Source organism: Amborella trichopoda, chromosome 11, assembly GCF_054954075.1.
Source record: "Amborella trichopoda isolate Santa Cruz 75 chromosome 11, AtrichopodaSantaCruz75HAP2 v2.0, whole genome shotgun sequence".
Taxonomy (NCBI): Eukaryota; Viridiplantae; Streptophyta; class Magnoliopsida; order Amborellales; family Amborellaceae; genus Amborella; species Amborella trichopoda.
The window spans coordinates 40846512-40867641 of record NC_142346.1 but is presented as its reverse complement, the minus strand read 5'-3'; the positions used below and the strand labels follow the sequence as shown (position 1 = coordinate 40867641).

General features: G+C 33.7%; 2 protein-coding genes across 4 annotated transcripts; both read left to right on the top strand.

Moving 5' to 3' along the window:
* Nucleotides 1–3199: 3199 nt before the first annotated feature.
* On the top strand, nucleotides 3200–5420 carry LOC18432219 (putative indole-3-pyruvate monooxygenase YUCCA10). The gene is made up of 4 exons (XM_006842333.2): nucleotides 3200–3900; nucleotides 4270–4503; nucleotides 4802–4924; nucleotides 5124–5420. Exons 1-4 carry the CDS (start codon nucleotides 3277–3279, stop codon nucleotides 5316–5318), a joined length of 1176 nt encoding a protein of 391 aa, XP_006842396.1. The 5' UTR covers nucleotides 3200–3276; the 3' UTR covers nucleotides 5319–5420.
* A 5793-nt stretch (nucleotides 5421–11213) lies between these two features.
* LOC18428999 (putative indole-3-pyruvate monooxygenase YUCCA11) lies at nucleotides 11214–20860 on the top strand. Of its 3 annotated transcripts, XM_088852314.1 has the most exons (5): nucleotides 11335–12023; nucleotides 13757–13820; nucleotides 19583–19816; nucleotides 20115–20237; nucleotides 20533–20860. In XM_088852314.1, the coding sequence occupies exons 1-5, from the start codon at nucleotides 11947–11949 to the stop codon at nucleotides 20725–20727; spliced, it is 693 nt and encodes a 230-aa protein (XP_088708440.1). In that variant the 5' UTR covers nucleotides 11335–11946; the 3' UTR covers nucleotides 20728–20860. The 3 variants fall into 3 exon arrangements, with proteins under 3 accessions (XP_088708441.1, XP_088708440.1, XP_006838355.2); XM_088852315.1 differs by lacking the exon at nucleotides 13757–13820 and having other exon boundaries at nucleotides 11214–12023; XM_006838292.2 differs by lacking the exons at nucleotides 11335–12023; nucleotides 13757–13820 and adding an exon at nucleotides 16133–16920.
* The last annotated feature ends 270 nt before the right edge of the window (nucleotides 20861–21130 follow it).

Here is a 21130-nt window from a genome sequence, read left to right as displayed (position 1 = left end):
TATAGAACAACTGTGACCGTGAGATGAAGTTTGGATGGGGATGAGGGTAGGCGAAATCACTGTTCGCGTTTTGTAGTATCTTTTTTTCCTAAATAGAAAACTCTTCCTAATGCCTATAGGTGAAAATGAACAGTGATTTCGCCTACCCTCATCACTATTTGAACTTTATCATAGGGTCACAGTCGTCTGGTAGTATTTTAATTTTAATTTTTTTTGTTTACAAATCTAAATTTCTTGAAATTTAAAGCATGTGTACATCTTAGTGAGGTACACCTAATAAAAATATGAAAAAAATAATTTGTAAAATATAAATTGATCAAAATAGCCCCAAAAATTTATGGGGGTATTTTGGTCAATTTATATTTTATGAATTATTTTTTTCATATTTTTTATTAGGTGCGTCTCACTAAGATGTATGCACGCTCTAAATTTTAGATAATTCCGATTAGTAAAAACAAAATGAAAATTGAAATACTAACGGACAATTGTGACCGTACGATGAAATTTGGATGTTGATAAGGGTAGGCAAAATAACTGTTCACTTTCACCTATAGTCTTTTTATAGTATCTTCCCTTTCTAAATGAAAAACTCTTCCCAATGCCTATAGGAAAAAATAAACAGTGATTTTGCCAACCCTCATCACCATCTAAACTTCATCCCATAGTCATAGTTGTCTGGCAGTGTTTCAATTTTCATTTGTTATTTATAAATTAAAATTACTTGAAATTTGGAGCTTGTGTACATCTTAGTGAGATGCATCTAATAAAATTTTGAAAAAAATAATTCGCAAACTATAAATTGAGCAAAATAACCCCAAAAATTTACAAGTATATTTTGATCAACTTATATTTTACGAATTATTTTTTAAATATTTTTATTAGTCGCGCTTTATTAAGATGTACACACGCTCCAAATTTCAGCTCATTCTGATTAGTAAAAAAAAAAATGAAAATTGAAATACTACTGGACAATTGTGACTGTGTGAAGAAGTTTGGATGGTGAAGAGGGTAGGTGAAATCACTGTTCATTTTTTTCCCATAGGTATTTTGTAGTATCTTCCCTTCATAAATGAAAAACTCTTCTCAATGCCTCTAGGCGAAAATGAGCAATGATTTTACCTCATCACCATCCAAACTTCAGCGTACGGTCACAGTTGTCCAGTAGTGTTTTAATTTTTTTTTTTTCTACAAATCCAAATTATTTGAAATTTGGAGTGTGTGTATATCTCAGTGAAGCGTACTTAATAAAAATATGAAAAATATAATTTGTAGAATATAAATTAACCAAAATACCCCTGAAAATTTATTAGGGTAGTTTTGTCATTTTATATTTTACGAATTATTTTTTTTTCATATTTTTATTAGGTACATCTCATTAAGATGTACACACGCTCCAAATTTCAGATCATTCTGATTAGTAAAAACAAAATGAAAATTGAAACACTACCAGACAAGTGTGATGAAGTTTGGATGGTGATGAGGGTAGGCGAAATCATTGTTCATTTTCGTCTATAGGCATTTTGTAGTATCTTCCTATATAAATTATAAACAATATATACTAACTATACATGTATTGTGTATAATAATTAGATTATCTAAATTGTAATGTGTATATAACATTGTAGCTAATGTATCAATGATAATAGATTTCTAATAATATAATAAAGGGCAAGCTTGCTATGCTTTCCTTACTGCATAAAACTTATATACAGTCCCTATTAATAATTTTGACGGTAAACGATCTTGAAATTAAGATGATTGATTAGAGAGCTTTTGGACACCAAACAACCTTTTTGTAGTGAGTTTTGAAGGTGTGCCTTATCTCTATAGTATAAGGTTCACCCCTTGCATAAACGTTTTCTTTTGTTAATAAGCTGGGAGACAAAAAAGACAACTGACTTAGTCGTATGTATGAATTTTAACACCCACTCTTAACCTAACCTAACTAATTTTCAGGAATCTCTCTCTCTCTCTATAGTTAATAAACTGATTTTCAGGAATCTCTCTCTCTCTCTATAGTTAATAAACTGATTTTCAGGAATGTAATTATAGATAATTATAAATTTGTCTATCTATCTATATATGTGGGCTTCTAAATATCTCTAATTTCCATAATTGAAATCTTTTTACAAATTTGAAAAGCCTGACACCTACATTCACTCTCTCTGCACACTTAGTTTTTCTTTTCTATTAATACTGACCATCACTTGTCTCCAATTTGGGAAAGAGATGGACTCTTGGCATGCTAACGTTGTTTTAGACATCAATTGATTTCATAATTATTCCCCATAATTTTTAGAGAAAGAGAGAGAAACCACGAGATTCTCTGCATTTTTCTAGAGATAGAGAGAAAGTAAGAGACTGGATTCATTTTCTTTTAGAAAGAGAGAAACCAAATTATTCATTTCAGTTTTTAGAGATAGAGAGAGAAACTAAGAGACTAGATTCATTGTTTTTAGAAAGAGAGAGAGACCCGTGGTTCACGAATGCTGAAGCGGGATGTTTCGTAACTGAAAGGCATGCGGCTCCTATTAAGAGAAACTTTATCCATGCACCGTTAAAGCAATGAAAACTTTATCCATGCACAATTAAAGCCATGAAAATTTGGATTTTGAGGATTAAACCGAGAAGGGATCTAGCTGATACATTTGATGTGCACTTAAATTTCAACATTATTTCATATTATGAACTAACCAAGATGTTCAAATTTTAACAGCAATTTTGCCAAAATGCCCATGAAATCATTTGTGTCCTGAGACTAAAATGACAAACTTACCGACCCTACTGGCCAATATGTAATATCACAGAGTAAAGTTTCTACTAATTATAGTTTGGATCAACTAATATGGTAAGGAGGGCAGGCATAATCTTGAAAGCATACGTGCCACAACTTTGGAGACAAGAGGGTGAATAATGAAATTACTTTCAATGATTCTATATATACAAAATGAATTTTGAGCAATGGAGAAAAGTTGGCCTTGTAAAGATTTTTCAATCTTTTTTTTTTTTCAGAATAAATGGATGGGCATAAGGGGAATTTAATAAATATGTATGACTTATTCATATGTGAAAGATATAAAAGGAAAAGAGAAAGGAAATCTTTCTAAAAATAAAAATTAAATGTAGCCGTAGGATGATGGGCAAATTAGTTATTTTATTAATAACTATTGCCCTATAAAAAACCTCATACCATGCCCATTTTCTTCACACTCATGTTTTTGTTTGCGAAAGTCTTGTTGTTTGCCATTGCTCTGTTACTTGCATTGCTAGATAAACATGGGAATGGCAATGAGAGAGCAGGTCGTTATCATCGTAGGGGCCGGGCCTTCGGGTCTGGCAACTTCTGCATGTTTGAAAAACCTCTGTATCCCAAATGTAGTCATCGAGAGGGATGACTGCTCTGCTTCTCTATGGAAGAAACGTTGCTATGATCGCCTTAATCTCCACCTCGGCAAAGAATTTTGCGAGCTTCCTCATTTTCCTTTCCCGCCCGACGCACCCACTTTCATATCAAAAATAGATTTTATTAAATATATAGATGATTACTCTGCCCGCTTCGAGGTAAAGCCATTGTTTTCGAGGGAGGTGACTGATGCAACCTACGATAGGGAGGTACAAAGGTGGATCGTGCATGTGAACAACACATGCACAAACAATGTTGAGTGTTATAGTGGGAGATTCTTAGTAGTTGCTACTGGGGAGAATAGTGAGGGCATTGTACCTGAAATTCCTGGACTACCTGAGTTTGAGGGGGAGGTATTGCACTCATCACTATTCAAGTCAGGGAAGGATTACAGTGGTAAAAATGTGCTTGTGGTTGGGTGCGGTAACTCAGGCATGGAGATTGCTTTGGATCTCTCTAATCATGGTGCCGAGACTTCGATCGTCGTGAGAAACTCGGTATCTGTATTCCATTGATTTCAATCAACTTATATATCCTAAATTTCTTTGTTTTTTTTATTTATCAGGGAAGGATTACAGTGGTAAAACATTTTACTTTGGTCTTTTTATGCTCATGATCATCTTAACTTAGATCATAGATCCCTAAAATCTATTTTTAAGATGGTCAAAAGCTCCACAGGGAAAAATATATTCATTCTTGATCAAAGACTCCATTACTCGAATTTATCCAAATACTCAATCTCATATATATAATGTGCATGGCCTTAATTATGTATTGTCGTGCCTTTTCCTTATGTTATCTCATGGTATTTAGAGAAATGTGGGCACTTATTGTATAAATGATTCATGTATGTTATGGTGGTGCAGATCCATGTGATGAACAAGGAATTGATTCACATGGGGATGCGTTTGTTGAGGTACTTTCCAATGGCGTTGGTGGATAGGCTCATGGTTTCTTGCAGCATATGGTTGTATGGAGATACAAGCAAGTTTGGCATAAGAAGACCAGAGGAAGGCCCATTTCTTCTAAAATGCAAGACCGGCAGGAGCCCCATCCTTGATCTAGGAACAATTAAGAAAATAAAAACTGGGGATATAAAGGTCACTCTCTCATGTAATTTAAAGTTAGCATATGAATTGGTGAGAATGATATGGGGCTTTGGTGGTAGTACCGGTGTGCTCCATGATGAAATATAGTGGCCCAAATCCTCTCTAACTTATCAGTTTTTTAGCATACGAATTGGTGTCTTCGTTTTATCTTCTTTATTAATTAGGAATATGTCTCTCTCATAAAGTTAACATATGAATTGGTGCCGGGTTTTCGTCTTCCGCACGAATTTGATATATGGTTTTAGTGTATGCCTTATAACTTATCTCTCTCTCTTTCTCTCTTAAATAGGTCATGAACGCCATTGCATACATAAGAGGGAACGAAGTGCGGTTCTCTAATAATGAGAAGCAGGTTTTCGATGCGATAATACTGGCAACCGGCTACAAGAGTACGATAAAGGCATGGCTCAAGGTTAATCTCATTCAAACCTACCTCAACAAATAGTTTCTTAACTAATGTTTGTTCTAACTGTACTCCTCTTAATTCATTAAAAACTCAGAGCATGAATTTAGATCCTAATCAAGTTTCCAACAATTGATTAAAGATCAATGCATTACTTGCTAGGAATTGTATTTGAGTACTTAAGCTGGAAATTCTTTTATTTTGCAAGGATGAGGATGGATTTTTCATTGAAGATGGCATGCCTAGAGCCAAATATCCAAACCATTGGAGTGGGCCCAATGGTCTCTACTGTGCTGGACTCTCAAAAAGGGGTCTGTTTGGAGTGTCTGAAGATGCTATGAACATAGCAACTGACATATATTCCCTCTTCAAAGATGGACTCAAGGATAAAATACTGCTTTGACATTAAAATTAAGGGCAATATTGGCTTGATTCTTTTTGCATTATGGGTATGGTTGTCTGTGGTTTTGTTTGGATAATATAAATATATGATTAAGTTCTACCACGAATTTATCTCCAACTTCTCTCTATTGTTTTATTTCTTTCTTTCAATGTTGATGTCCAATGTGGCTACATATTTATTAGAAGTGATAATTTAGATGGGAGATTATTATTTCATTTCTCTAATATTTGAAGAAGCTTTTGATGGAATTTCGATAAAATCTCCTGTTGTAAGGGGGGGTTTTATTTAGAAAGAGAGAGATAGAGGGGAGGCAACCTAACGAGGTACGCCATACTTTGCCCACCCCCTCCGTCATCAAAATAATTTAAAGTAAATAAAATGGGAACTACCCACGAATAGTATAGGAGTAGGTTTGAAATGTTATTTTTTTAAATTTATATTAAAATATTCATTGATAAGTTATGATGATTAGAATTATAGAAATACCATTTTGATATAAATTTGATCGTAAAAAAAAAAAATGAAAAAAATTAAAATATGTTTTGTGTTCTAAAAACAAGGGAATTTATTGTGAATATGAGATATAGGGGACTATTTTTATCTATAAAAAATAAAATGGATTTATCACAAACTTTTTGTTGAACTTTGTGCCTAATATACAAATATTAATTTTATAGTATCATTCACTATGTAATAAGGAAAAAATAATCATTAATAAATATTAGTAATTAATAATAAATTTTTTGGTATGATTCAATGGAATTTGAGTTTGTACATCAGACTTATTACATTAATGAATTAATATTATCAATTAATAGGTCTTCAATGTTAAATTAGGGTCACACATGGCTCTTGCGTAAAAACTGTAACGATGATTGGAGAGTGCATCCTAGTACTGTTAATGAAATGATCATATTGATAAATATTATATTTCACAAAATTACTAAACATATACAAAATCAGATGCTCAACATATAATATATAAAATAATACATAATTGCAAACATGAGAAGGATTTATATTATCCAAACGAATTGTTTAGAGCTTATTATATATCATAAAAGGCTATAAACATAACTGTTATATAATATTATTATAATAAATATCCTATGTTTACAAAATTACTAAACATATAATTTATATAAGGATAAATTCTATATAAGGTTGCAACATTATAATATTGAACTAAGGTGCACTTCAAAATCTAATAAAATAAATAAATAAAAAAAGAGTGTTATGATGTTGGAACCTTTCAATTGATCATCTCGATTTCGAGATTTATATATACAAAACTGTTATATAAATATAACTGTTATATAATATTATTATAATAAATATCCTATGTTTACAAAATTACTAAACATATAATTTATATAAGGATAAATTCTATATAAGGTTGCAACATTATAATATTGAACTAAGGTGCACTTCAAAATCTAATAAAATAAATAAATAAAAAAAGAGTGTTATGATGTTGGAACCTTTCAATTGATCATCTCGATTTCGAGATTTATATATACAAAAAAAGAAAAGAATTTCAAGTCCTAAAATTTGTGCATCTTATAACAAGTTATCTGGACCGTCTATTTTCAAGATTTTCAAGTATTTATAAATCTTCTCGATTTGTACCATATTTGCAAATCTAAATTTTATAAATAGAGTAAGAACATTGATTTTCAAGCCATGGTAGGTTTCCAAACATTGGAATTGCATGTTATGGCAAAATTTAAAGGTCGGCCTTACTTGTATTGTATAAAGGTTGTCACCTTATAATATTGATTATTAAAAAGATTTGAATTTTCCAATAAAATAAATTGAATTACACTCTATGTGGGAAACATAGTGCATAGAGTTAGTATGCATCATCGCATTAGCAATACACACCATCATCATCTACACGCTTTATTCTATATCGTTACCATCAAACCACCACCTTCACATCCTTGGAGAGTAAGAAGCTGTTAGATTCAATCACCATGAGTATATACAACTGAGAAAGTAAAAATATTGAAATTGGTTCTATTAAAATAAGACATTAGAGGCTATGTTTATTTTTAATGTTTCTATCAAAGTTAATTATTTAAAAGTCATTTGTATGTTGACTTATCTCTTGAGGTCTCTGTCGCTTATGATACCAATATCTCTTAAATATTAAGACATTATATAAATTATCCCTAGTTAATTTGATATATATATATATATATATATATATATATATATATATATATATATATATATATATATATATATAACTATACATGTATTGCATATTATAATTAATTTATCTAAATTATAATGTGTTTATAATATTATAGCTACATATATGAATAATAGAATAATGATAGATCTCTAATAATATAATAATTATGGTATTTTAAATGTGGTGAATGCATGTTCTAACATAAAATTCATCCCATAGTAAAATTATCACAGAAGTAATATCAGATACGCTAAAATAAATATAAAATGAAATGTACTTTTTTTGGGGAGTAAAATAAGTAATTATTAAATTAAATACTATTTATTCATTATGATAATGTAATGAAAATTATACAGATTCGTATATAATTATGATAATATACTAGATCCAATTTTATTGGTTATATTCAAATATCATATATATAATTTATTCATTTATTAAATAAATTTCTAATATTCAACTATATAGCCTAGATTGAGAAACATAATATATTTCTCACTCATATATTATTTCAGGCAAGCTTTCTATGCTTCCCCTACAACATAAAACTTATATACTTCCCCTTATCCAGCTAAGATTGCCCCAATCACAATGTCACGTCTCTACACTATTTTATTTTTAATTTTTTTCTATAAACTATTTTGACATTAAATTTTGGACGTCCAACCCTCTATTAAACTCGCACTAGCATAAAATATAAAAAAAATATTTTCAATAAATAAAATGACTAAAATACCCTTGAAAGATTCAATGGGTATTTTGGTCATTATATTTTATCAAAAATTTATTTTTAATATTTTTTTATAGGTGCGCCCCAAGGAGAAGATGGCATGTACCAAATTTCATATTCATACAATTCGTATAAAAAAAATTAAAAATAAAATACTTTGAGACTTCAGATCTAAAATCAAACGGTGAGTGGCTCTCTTGATCAAAATTGGACGGCTAGATGGTAGGAGGAGGATAGTTCTTCTATACTGTAAGGGAAGTTTAAAAACCTTTTCCTATTATTTTTCAATTTATATAGATTGAGGAACCTATGAAGCACGTGCATCGTACTAGCCTTTTTATTATGAGTTTCGAAGGCATGAGGCTTATTTTATTCCTAAAATACACCTAATGAATTTCGAAGGCATGATGCTTATTTTATTCCTAAAATACACTTAATGAAATAAATTGATTCCAAACCGTCATTGGAGCTTCATGAGAAATGAATCAAGTATGTTGCTACAAAAACAAAAACTATGGGTTGTAATGTGGGTTCTTTTCCCCTTCTCTATCTTGGCTTGCCCATTTCAGATTCACGCCTTCCTATATCAGAATGGGATAGGGTTATGGAGAGAGTACAATATAAGCTTGATCTTTAGAAACCAAAGTACCTTTCCCTTGGTGGTAGGGTCATGTTTCTGAGCTCGTGCCCGGCCAACCTTCCAATTTATCAGATGTCCTTGATCAATATGCCAGCTTTGGTTACTAGAAGTATTGAAAATATGATGAGAGATTTCCTTTGGGGCTCTGATGGCCCTTGTCGCATATTCCATTTATTGCGGTGGGATAGGTTGTGCACCTCAAATAAGAAAGGTGGTTTAGGTATCAGAAATATAAGATTGGTTAACCAAGGTCTGCTTTGTAAATGGTGGTGGAGGAGCTCCCACTTTAAAGACTAGCTTTGGTATCAAGTCCACCTTGCTAAGTATGGTATGGGTAGATCGGACCTTTGGATTGGCCGAGGTACTGGAAGGGAGATTTCTCAGATATGGAGGCATATCGTGTATGTTTGGCCCATTGTTGCAGGCTATTTTAGATGGTCGATTGGGAATGGGAATGATGTTTCTTTTTGGCACCATACGTTGGAGGGTGATTATACACTCAAGTCTCTCTTTCCAGATTTATTTCCTATTGCCTTTGTTCCACAGTTGTCTTTACCACATTTGCCGAAGGATGGTAAGGCTTTGTGGTGTATGGCAAAATGGGTAATCCTATGGGAGATATGGAAAGAAAGAAATAGGTGGACTTTTGAAAGTATTTCCCTTTTTTTAGATTGTTTGATCCATTCAATCAAGTTGTCTATTTGGTCTTGGCTATCCGTTTCTAAAGAAGGTTGGTGAATATCCAGAATCGATGTTTTGGCTAATCTGGGCAATCTCTTTCTTCTTGGTACCTGTAGCAGCTGACCAAAATGAAGTTGGGTTGCCCCCCCATTGGGTACTTTAAAACTTCATTTTGATGGTAGTCGCCTTAGAAATCATGGAAGGGCTGGAGTTGGTGGAGTGGTAAGGGATTCTTGTGGCAACACACTTTTTTCCTTTGCAGGGTCAATTGGATGTGCAATTGCAAACCATGTTGAATTGTCTGCTCTTTGCAGGGCCAATTGGATGTCAGAAGTCTTCCTTGAATCGAATTGAGCACCGAATTGCTTCAATGTTTTCACCAAACAGAAAAAGACTCCGAAACGAATCTGACAACATTGAAACAAATGCCTTAATCGTATGTATGAATTTTAACGTCAACTCTTAACCTAAGCTAACTGATTTTCAGGATTCTTTCTCTACAAATTTGAAAAATCTGTCACCCACACTCACTCTCTCTATCCACTTAGTCACTATTAATATTCCATTTGGCAGTAGATTTCTAAAGAGAAACTTGTCCTTAACACTTGTCTCCAAAATGGGAAAGAGAGGACGACACATGCAATGAATAGATAAACTCTTGGCATGCTAACATTGTTTTAGACGCCAAATGATCTCACAATTACTCCCCATTATTTCTAGAGAGAGAAAACCAAGAGATTCATTTCAGTTTCTAGAGATAGAGAATGAAACTAAGAGAGAGAGAGAAAAGTAACCAAGAGACTTAGACGCGTGGTTCATGAATATGAGAAAAGAAAGGCCCAATTCTAAATGTTTTAAAATATATTCCCAAAATCCGCTCGTGTTAGCAAGGAGTAACAATGAACAATTCAAAAAAGACCAACACACCTTATTAGCTTAATGTCTATTAACATAAAGACATTTCCTAACTAACTATCATACTTTACTAAATTATGAAATATTTTGAGGACAATGTGTATCCCTTAAAAATGAAAATTAGCCGAGCACGCCGAGCTTAGGCTTGCTAAAGTATGGCTTTCAACTGCTGGTGGACTAGCAGTTTGAAGCAACCAGCTTGAGCTTGAATAGACCGAGAATTGGCTTGAGCCTGGTTTACATTGAATTATTTACTTATATGCCATTTTTCACATTCCATAGTTCAATCCAAACCTTAACCTTTACTGCCGTTATGGGTAGCTGTGAAATAGGCACTCTAAGTGACAACAACGAATTATAGTAATATTCAAGATATTTCTAATAGCAACAAAATAGGTTTTCTAATTTTTAATCAATTTTAAAGTTTTAATACGTGGTGTAGACACCCCATTTTAAAACTAGCAAATTCTGTGGTTTTATTGAACCCCTAGGATCACACTATCCAAGGAAACCCCCAGATCATAGACCACTATAGTCCATACTGCCTGCCTTGTGATCCAAAATTCTGTAGAACACCTTATTATAGTAAAAAAATCATTAAAAATAGTAAAATACCTTGTTTTGACCCAAATTTGGCAGGCAGTATCAAAAGAGCTCGTAGATCAGCCATGAATTGGAAATTTATGATTTTGGGTAGATTTGGTCTGGGCGACGCTTCTGGTGTCACCCAAGGCTGGGCGACGCTCCAGGTGTCGCCCAGCCCAAACAGACCCAAATCCACTGATTTTTGGTATGTAGCGTCTCGACAGCCTTAAGATCTACCCTGAATTGGAATCTACCGTTTTGAGCAGATTTGGTTTGGGCGACGCTCCTAGTGTTGCGCAGTCCAAGACTGACCCATATCCGTCGATTTTTGGCAGGGAGCTTCTTGACAGCCCCAAAATCAACCTGAATTGGAATCTGCCAGTTTTTAGCAAATTTGGCTTGGGCGATCTCTTAGTGTCACCCAGCTCTGACTGCTCCAAAATGGCAGTTTCCGCATGCCAAGCCTTCCCAAGACAATTTTGGCCAGGTTCATTGAACTTGGACCATTTTGGCTTGGGCGACGCTCCTTGTGTCGCCCAAGCCTCGAACCACCAAAACGGCAGTCCAGGTTAGGAGATCTGCTGGTTATGACATGTTTCCAATCGTAGATGATTTTCAGCCTATAAAAGCATGATTCCGGGGAGATTTGGAGAGCTTTTGTTTTTTGAGTTTCAGACACAGGTGGAGAATTAAAGGCTGATAATTTGAGACCTGTAGATATCTAGACTCTTGAGAAACCCTAGACCGAAGGCTTGACCTAGACCTGAGACTTGACCTAGACCTAGGAAAACCCTATTTTTAAGCCACTCTTATATCAAGAAAGTCATTCAACCAAGCCAAGGCTTGGTCAGAACTTGGAGAGAGATAAAGAGGACACATGGAAAAAATCCAACCGGTCCTGATACGGGCGTGGCCTCGAAGCCGTGGGAGTCCCAGGCCATCTGGCCCGATTTGGTACTCTTTTTACTCTTTCTGCTTTTCTTTTCTGTTTTATTCATTTCAATTAGAATTAGATTAATTTTGCTACATTTATTTTGTATTTCATATTTCAGATCATTGCTGGCTCTGCCACTGATCTGAGAGCAGATGTGCTCATTTCTGAGTAGATTTGGCCTCAAATCAGAATTCGATTGTCCCCACTATCTCTATCACTTATTTTTAAAATTAGTTTGTGGTACTCGAATCCTAAGGATCTTCCTCTGAAGATCTCTCCGATTTGCATCGTAAACACGTGGCTATAAAAAAAAGTATCATTAGTAATGGCATCTTACTGATGATCAGGGTTCCATTTGCAAACTTTCAGCCATGAATAGTGGCATGCCATTCTTAAAATTGATATACCAGCTAATGATACCCAATTGTAAGGGATTTTATTTCTAAATTCTAAAAAACTGGGCTTTCAAATGAGTGCTTAAACCAGTATGTATCGGCAAAAGTAACCAGCAGATCACATCATAACAAGCAAGTTGTCGTGATAATATGAATTTTTATCATACGATTTCATGGTCCTGAGTCAAGCTTTAATTTGGAAGGTTATGTTGTAATCATCAATGCCTTAACCAATTTAATTTCCAAGGCGTGAGTATTTAATATAATAGCTCAAAATGAGTTTCCTCTTTAAGATTTGCATACCATGATATAATATAGAGTTTTTGTATTGTGTTAAACTAGCTCAAGCCGAGCTTCTCTACTTTTACAAAGAATCTTACTATTTTTCCATTGTTGGAGAAAGTCTCATTTTCCATTTCTTGATAACACAACCATGAAAGAGGCAGTAGTGATCATTCTCGAGGCAGAGCCCTCTGGTTTTTCTACTTTCATTTGTCTTGACCAAATCTCCTTTCTGAACATAATTGTCGAGAGAGAAGGCTGCCCTGTAGATCTGTGGAAGGGAAGGTGCTATGAACGTCTCTGTCTCCACAATGCAAAAGAATTTTTCTGTGAAGTACTACATTACTCACGCACACACAGCACAATCAACTTCATATTTGAGATGGACTTTAAAAAATATATAAATGACTATTCCATTCATTTTTAGCTTGAGACCCTATTTCCTAGGTATGTGAAAACTGCCACTAGCAATACAGACCTTATTTCTTGTAGCAAGTGGTTGTATGGAGATACAAGTCAGTTAGAAATTCAAAGACCATAGGAGGGCCCATTTCTACTAAAGAGCAAAACTAGCAGGGGCCCATCCTTGATCTAGGAACAATTAAGAAAATAAAATCTGGGGACATAAAGGTGTCTCTCGCTCTCTTAGTTTAAAATTAGAATACGAATTGGTGAGAATTGTTTGGGGCCTTGGTGGTAGTACCCTTAAGCTCCATGATGAAGTCTCATACTTCATTCTTAATAAAGGGTAGGAGCCCAAATCCCCACTAACTTTCCTTTTTTTTTTTTTAATCATGCGGATTGGTGTCTATGTTTGTTTCCTTATTATTTAGAAATTTATTTCAATGTGCCTCTTTTTAAAACTTATTAGATATGTACACACACTCTCTCTCACTCATAAAGTTAACATATGAGTTACTGTCTTTTTTTTGCCTTCCGCTCGAATTTGGTATATGGTTTTGGTGTATGCCGTTTAACTTCTCTGTCTCTCTCTATCTCTCGCTCTTGAACAACACCTGCCCACCATTGCATGCGTAAGAGGTAACGAAGTGGAGTACTCTAATTATGAGATGCAGGTCTTCGATGCCACAATACTGGCAACCGGCCGGCTACAAGAGTACAATAAAAGCATGGCTCAAGGTTAATCTCATTTAAGTAGCCCTACTTCAACAACTAGTTTCTTGACTAGTGTTTGTTCTACCTGTGCCCCTTTGATTTGATTTAAAATTTAATGCATGAATTTAGATCTTAATCAAGTTTGGAAAAAATGACTAGCTTTTTTTGGAATATTGTATGAGATTATAGAAAATGAGACCTTCTTTGTTACAAGGAAGACACAATTTCTTACAACCATATAAAATTTGATAGCTTGAACGTATCACAAAGTTCGAAAAAAATCTCTTGAATTTCGAGTTAGGTGAATGGCATAAGTACAGCTACCCAATTTCAATCACATTAGAAGGTAGACGGTCTCATTGTGTACTTCTCCGTATTATATTTCTAGAATGCTTGCTTGGAACTATAATTGAGGACTTAACAAAGAGGAAATTTGTTTTTTGTACAAGTACGAGGATGGGCATCTCAGTGGAGATGGCATGCCTAGAGCAAAATAAACCATTGGAGAGGGACAAATGGTCTCTATAACGCTGGACTCTGAGAGTCGAAGCTGGAGTCAAAAGTGAAAAAAGACTTGGACATTGAGATTAAGCATAGTATTTTCTTGATTGTTTTTTTATATGAGATTGTATAACCATTTACTGTTATATTAACATGAGTTTTGAGAGGCATTAGGCATAGCTTATTCCTAAAATATACTTAATTAAATATGTGAGTTTGGCGATAATATAAGTCTTAAACTGATTTCTTTCAAAGCTCAAGAATTTTCTAGACCGTCCATTTTTCAAGATTTTCATAAATTTATAGATCTACTTGATTTTAACCATTTTTGGATTTTAAAATTTTCTAATTAGGTATGAAAATAGATTTTCAAATAATACTAAGTTTTTTTTACAATAAAATTACATGTTATGATAAAATTTTAAGGTGCGCCTTAATTGTATTGTTTAAGATTGCAACCTTATAGAAACCGCACCCATATATATATATATATATATATATATATATATATATATATATATATATATATATATATATATATATATATATATATAAAAGGTTGCATTCTTAAACAATACAATTAAGGTGCACCTCTACATTTTTAAGGTTGCAACCTTGTATAAACGTTTTCCATATGTATATAGTTAATTATAGATAATTAAAAATTTATGTCTATCTCTTCATGTGGGTTTCTAAATATATCTAATTTTCATGATTAAACTCTTTCTATAAATTTGAAAAATCTGACACCCACACTCACTCTCTCTGTCCACTTAGTCACAATTAATAGTCCATTTGGCAATAGACTTCTCAAGAAAAAGTTATCCTTATCACTTGTCTCCAAAATGGGAAAGAGAGGACGACACATGCAAAGGATAAAAAGTATTCTTGGCATGCTAACATTGTTTTAGACGCCAAATGATTTCACAATTACTCCCCATTATTTCTAGGGATAGAGAGAGAGAAACCAAGATATTCACTTCATTTTCATAGAGATAGAGAGAGAAACTTAGAGACTCAATTCATTCTTTTCAGAGAGAGAGAGAGAGTAACCAAGAGACTTAGACAAGTGGTTCATGAATGGGGAAGCCGGATGTTTGGTAAGTGAAGGGCAAGCGGCTCATACTAAGAGAAACTTTATCCATGCGCCATTAAAGCATCTTATCAACAATTGTTTGAGCCTTAACAATACATAGCAAAAAAATAAAACCATGAAAAATTGAATTTTGAGGATTAAAGGACGAGGGAATCTAGCTGGTACAGGGCAGCAACGGTTTAATGCCTTTGTTTGGCCTTATCCTTGCATTTAGTGTGCACTTAAATTTCAACATTATTTCAATAATATAAACTAACCTAAATGTTCAAAATTTAACAGCAATTTAACCAAAATGCCCATGAAATCATTTGTGTCTGAGCACTAAAATGACCTAGTAGCCAATATGTAGTATCATCAAGTAAGTTTATTGTTTGGATCCAGTAATATGGTTAGGAGGGCAGGCAAAATCTTGAAAGCATAGGTGCAACGGCTTTGGAGATAAGAGGGTGAATTATGAAATTACTTTCAATGATTCTATGTACAAAATGAATTTTGTTTCAATCTTTTTTTATATTTTTGGAATAATTGGATGGCCACAATCCAATTATGTTTCAATCTATATACAAATGAATTTTGTTTCAATATTTTTTTATCTTTTTGGAATAATTTTGTTTTTAATCTTTTTGGAAAAAGATTAAGGAAAACTAATCTTAAAAGGAAATTATTTTAAGATTAAGTTTCAATCTTGAATTATGTTTTCAATATAAAAGAAAAAGATTAAGGAAAACTAAAAAAAGGTTAAATCTAGCAAGATGGGAAAATTAGTCATTTTACTAATAACTAGTTCACAGTCCATTGCTATATAAAGTCTTCATATAACTGTAGTTGTTTGCCATCGCTAGAAGAAGTCTTCATAGGTCTTGTTGTTTGCCATTGCTTTGTTACTTGCATTGCTAGATAAACATGGGAATGGCAATGAGAGAGCAGGTCGTTATCATCGTAGGGGCCGGGCCTTCGGGTCTGGCGACTTCTGCATGTTTGAAAAACCTCTGTATACCAAATGTAGTCATCGAGAGGGATGACTGCTCTGCTTCTCTATGGAAGAAACGTTGCTATGATCGCCTTAATCTCCACCTCGGCAAAGAATTTTGCGAGCTTCCTCATTTTCCTTTCCCGCCCGACGCACCCACTTTCATATCAAAAATAGATTTTATTAAATATATAGATGATTATTCTACCCGTTTCGGGGTAGAACCTTTGTTTTCGAGGGAGGTGATTGATGCAACCTATGATAGGGAGTTACAGAGGTGGATCTTGCATGTGACTAACACATGCACAAAAAATGTTGAGTGTTACAGTGGGAGATTCTTGGTTGTTGCTACCGGGGAGAATAGTGTGGGCATAATACCTGAAATTCCTGGACTTCCTGACTTTGAGGGGGAGGTATTGCACTCTTCCCAATTCAAGTCAGGAAGGACTCACAGTGGCCAAAATGTGCTTGTGGTTGGCTGCGGGAACTCGGGCATGGAGATTGCTTTGGATCTCTCAATTCACGGTGCCGATGCTTCGATTGTCGTGAGAAACCCGGTATGTTGTACCATTGATTTCAATCTACTTACCAATCGTGCATTGTGCATCAACATGTCCCTAGATGCAGGGTCCTAGTTTTAACTTTGATGAGAAACCCGTTTTTGTTTTGATGAGAAACCCCGTCTTGCATGCATGTTGTAGACTTTGTAGCATTTTCCTTTGTTTTCATGTATAGATTTCTAATGTGGCCATGCATATCATAAGAAGAGATGACCATGCAAAATGCAATTGCATGTTCATGTTATGTATGTTACGATTCACGTGGAATGCATGGTGTGCATACCATACATAGTACAGATCACGTTATTCAGGGTTGTCGGGGGTTGTTGGCCAGTTTGACATCTCTTGACACAGGGGTTTATTTTGCCATATGTATTATGTAATAGCATATGTGTTGCTCACCCACGGGCCTACATAAGTGCTCCATCTCAAAAATGAAGGGTAGTGGTGATCTACACGTATGTAGCAGGGTATACAAATGATATAACAAAAACTTAATTTTCTTTTTTTGAATGGCATAGCATAAATTAAAAGAGAATTTATAGAATTACCCATGAGAAACAAACAATTTAATAACTTACTCATATATTTTGATTTAATTTTAAAATATCCATAAAAAAAACTCATGATCTTGAGTTGGAATAGTTACAAATGGGTGGAATCTTTAAGTATTCATCTCTTACGAGTAATTTGACGAATTTCCCTAAATAGAATTTTGGACCGACATGCTTCGTACACAACATGGTATGCGTACCAAGAAATCATTTATATTATATTCTCTAAATTGGTCTAAATTTTGCTTCTATAGATTTCCTTAATGAAAAGGTCTACAAAAGCTGAAAATGATTTTTAGGGGTCAATGCATCGATGAATTAGACATATATTTGACACTTGCTAAATATAGAACACATCCATATATCAAGGAAGTATTATTCGGAAAGAAATAAAACAAAGACACAAAGCTCAGAAAATATTAAGTAGAGATGCAGAAAAAGTATTCGTATGCAGCTGCATTTTAGCCCTCATAGCATCCTTAAGCTTAAATTAGGAATAGTTGTGATGCTTGATATATATTGAACATGCAGCAAAGTACAAAGGATATTTGTTTCTGCTTGCATGTAAAGTAGTTTCCTATCTTTTATTGATATGTATTTGTATTATATAAGATATATTATATAGTGAATTTTTTGATTAATCTTTATTTTTATTATATAATGTACATAAAATAATATATATATATATATATATATATATATATGTATATATATATATATTTACATTGTATACATTTTTATTATATAATATTATAAATATGTGTTATATAAATAAAATATAATATGCAATAAATTATATTGTATATTATACAATAAAATATATACATTTTATATATGGCGGTGATTCATAAAAAAAAAAGTACCAAGTTTAAGTTCCAACCCTTGGGTTGGAACGTTTTTTTTTAAAGCAAAATTGGTACTTGAACAGTTCCTTTAAGTTTTGTTTGAAGTTCAATTTTTTTTTATCAAGCATGAAACTTGAACGATATTAAGAAGTTCTAAACTTCCAAGAAGACACTTCTTGCTATCAAACCCGTCTGTAAAGTAGTTTCCCATCTTTTATTGACATGAGTGGAGCATCACCCCCTCTTAATGTTTTTATTTCAAGGAAGAATATTTGGCGTTCTTTCAGTACCAAATCATTTGGTCTTTGGCCCCAACACCATGTAAGGGGGATCTCTTTGACAGCGAAACTCTCTAATTACATTTGCCTTACTCAAATAATCAATTAGAGACAAAAACCTCGAAACAAATTGGAGATAGATAAATGACTCAAATCAAAACCTTTTATAGATTGCGATCTAGTGGTATAGATTGAGATCTAGTGGATCCAGTTTGAGAGAAGCCTGGCAAAGGAAATTTAGAGATCTTTTTTTTTTTCCCAGAATGATCACATTTATTTCAAATACGAAATTCAAAATTTTGAGGTAAATTGGCACTATTAGGTGCTTGCGTAGGAGGACTAGATGCACAATTTAGTACGACAGGACCACCTATAATTCGCCCTTTCCAAATGTCATAGAAATTTTGAAGTATTTTAGACATTTACCAAATGCAAGGTCAGTTCCGAACAATGAGACAAGAATGTTCTCTTGGAAAGTTTTGAAAAGATGGGGAAATCATGTGTAATTTTGAAAATGTTTTTGGTCTCATGTCTTGGGGTTTAGCCTTTTGGGGCCCTATTAGCCCGCTGACTCACCATCAATAGACGTTGTAAAAAACAAATAAAGCTTATACTGTGTAGAGTTTTTTTTTTTTTCAAAATAGTCATATTTAAAATATAAAGAATTTTGTTTTATTTTTCATGTTCATGATCATCTTAACATAGATCATGAATCCCTTAAAGTTTAGATAAAAAATACATTTTTAAGATGGTAAAAAACTCCACAGGGAAAAAGATATGAATTCTTGATCAAAGACTCCATTAATAAAAGTTATGCAAATAGCCAATCTCAAATAGAATGTGCATGGCCTTAAATCTGTTATCATGCCTTTTTCATATGTTTTATTTGCATAAAATTATGCCCCATGAGCACATTTCGTGGTATTTAGATCAATGTGGATACTTATTTGATAAATGTTCCATGTATGTTATGGTGGTGCAGATCCATGTGATGAACAAAGAATTGATTCACATGGGAATGCGTCTGTTAAGGTACTTTCCACTGGGGTTAGTGGATAGGCTCATGGTTGCTTGTAGCCAGTGGTTGTATGGAAATACAAGTCAGTTTGGCATTCGAAGACCAGAGGAGGGCCCATTTCTACTAAAGAGGAAGACTGGCAGGAGCCCCATCCTTGATCAAGGAACATTTAACAAAATAAAATCTGGGGACATAAAGGTTTCTCTCTCTCTCTCTCTCATGTAGCTTAAAGTTAGCATAGGAATTGGTGAGAATAGTCTAGGGTCTTGGTGGTAGTACTGCTGAACTTCGTGATGAAGTCTTATACTTAATTCTTATTAAAGGGTAGGGGCTCAAATCTCCGACTTTTTCTAACTTATTAGATATGTGCAGTCTCTCTCTCTATTAAACTTAACATGAATTGGTGTCTTGTTTTCATCTTCCTCTCGAATTTGGCATATGGTATTAGTGTACACCTTTTAACTTCTCGCTCTCTCTCTCTCTCTGTAACGAACAGGTCCTTCCTGCCATTGCACACATAAGAGGTAAGGAAGTGGATTTTTCTAATGGTGAGAAGAAAGTCTTCGATGCTATAATATTGGCAACTGGCTACAAGAGTGCAATAAAGGCATGGCTCAAGGTTAATCTCATTCAACCCTACTCCAACAAATAGTTTCTGTGCTCATGTTTGTTCTAGATGAGGTCCTTTTGTTACAATGAAAAATTAGTGCATGAGTTTAGATCCTAATCAAGTTTCCAACAATTGATTAAAGATCAATGCATGACTTTATATCCTAATCAAGTTTTGGGAAAATCACTAGTTGTTTTGCAATATTATATTTCTAGAATACTTGCTTGGAATTGTATTTGAAGACTTAAAACTGAAAATTTGTTTATTTTGCAGACTTAAACTGAAAATTTGTTTATTTTGCAAGGATGAGGAGGAAATTTTTAATGAAGATGGAATGCCTAGAGCTAAATATCCCAACCACTGGAGAGGACCTAATGGTCTCTACTGTGCTGGACTCTCAAGAAGGGGGCTGTTTGGAGTATCTGAAGATGCTATGAACATAGCAAATGACATATACTCCCTCTTTAGAGATGGACTCAATAGTGAAAGAGGGCTTTGACATTGAGATTAAGCACAATGTTGGCTTGATTCTTTTTTGTATTATGGGTGTGGTTTTCTTTTCTGATTTTTTTTGTTTGTATTACATATGTATGATTAAATACTACAAGGAGTTCATCTCCAACTTCTCTCTCTCTCTCTCTCTATCCCAGACTTCTCGCACCCCCTCCCTCCTCCCTCCATGTTTTTACGTCCCTATGTTGGTGCCATTAATATGGAAAAAGGAAGCTCAATGAAGCCAAGCGCAATATATTAAACTAGCAAAATTTAAATATAAATCTCATTTTTTTTTTAATATTTAAAAATAGTTTTATATATTTCATATTTACTAATCAAATCCTTTTTTGAGAATGTAAAATATATTTTAATTCTATCTATTTTTCAATATATTGGATTAAGCTCAA

Bases quoted from the DNA above. Each gene is read 5' to 3' on its own strand.
- LOC18432219 (XM_006842333.2), top strand. From the start codon at position 3,277: ATGGGAATGGCAATGAGAGAGCAGGTCGTTATCATCGTAGGGGCCGGG. The intron at 3,901-4,269 runs GTATCTGTATTC...ATGGTGGTGCAG, and splicing joins CGATCGTCGTGAGAAACTCG to ATCCATGTGATGAACAAGGA. The intron at 4,504-4,801 runs GTCACTCTCTCA...TCTCTTAAATAG, and splicing joins TAAAAACTGGGGATATAAAG to GTCATGAACGCCATTGCATA.
- LOC18428999 (XM_006838292.2), top strand. From the start codon at position 16,297: ATGGGAATGGCAATGAGAGAGCAGGTCGTTATCATCGTAGGGGCCGGG. The intron at 16,921-19,582 runs GTATGTTGTACC...ATGGTGGTGCAG, and splicing joins CGATTGTCGTGAGAAACCCG to ATCCATGTGATGAACAAAGA. The intron at 20,238-20,532 runs GTTAATCTCATT...TTATTTTGCAAG, and splicing joins CAATAAAGGCATGGCTCAAG to GATGAGGAGGAAATTTTTAA.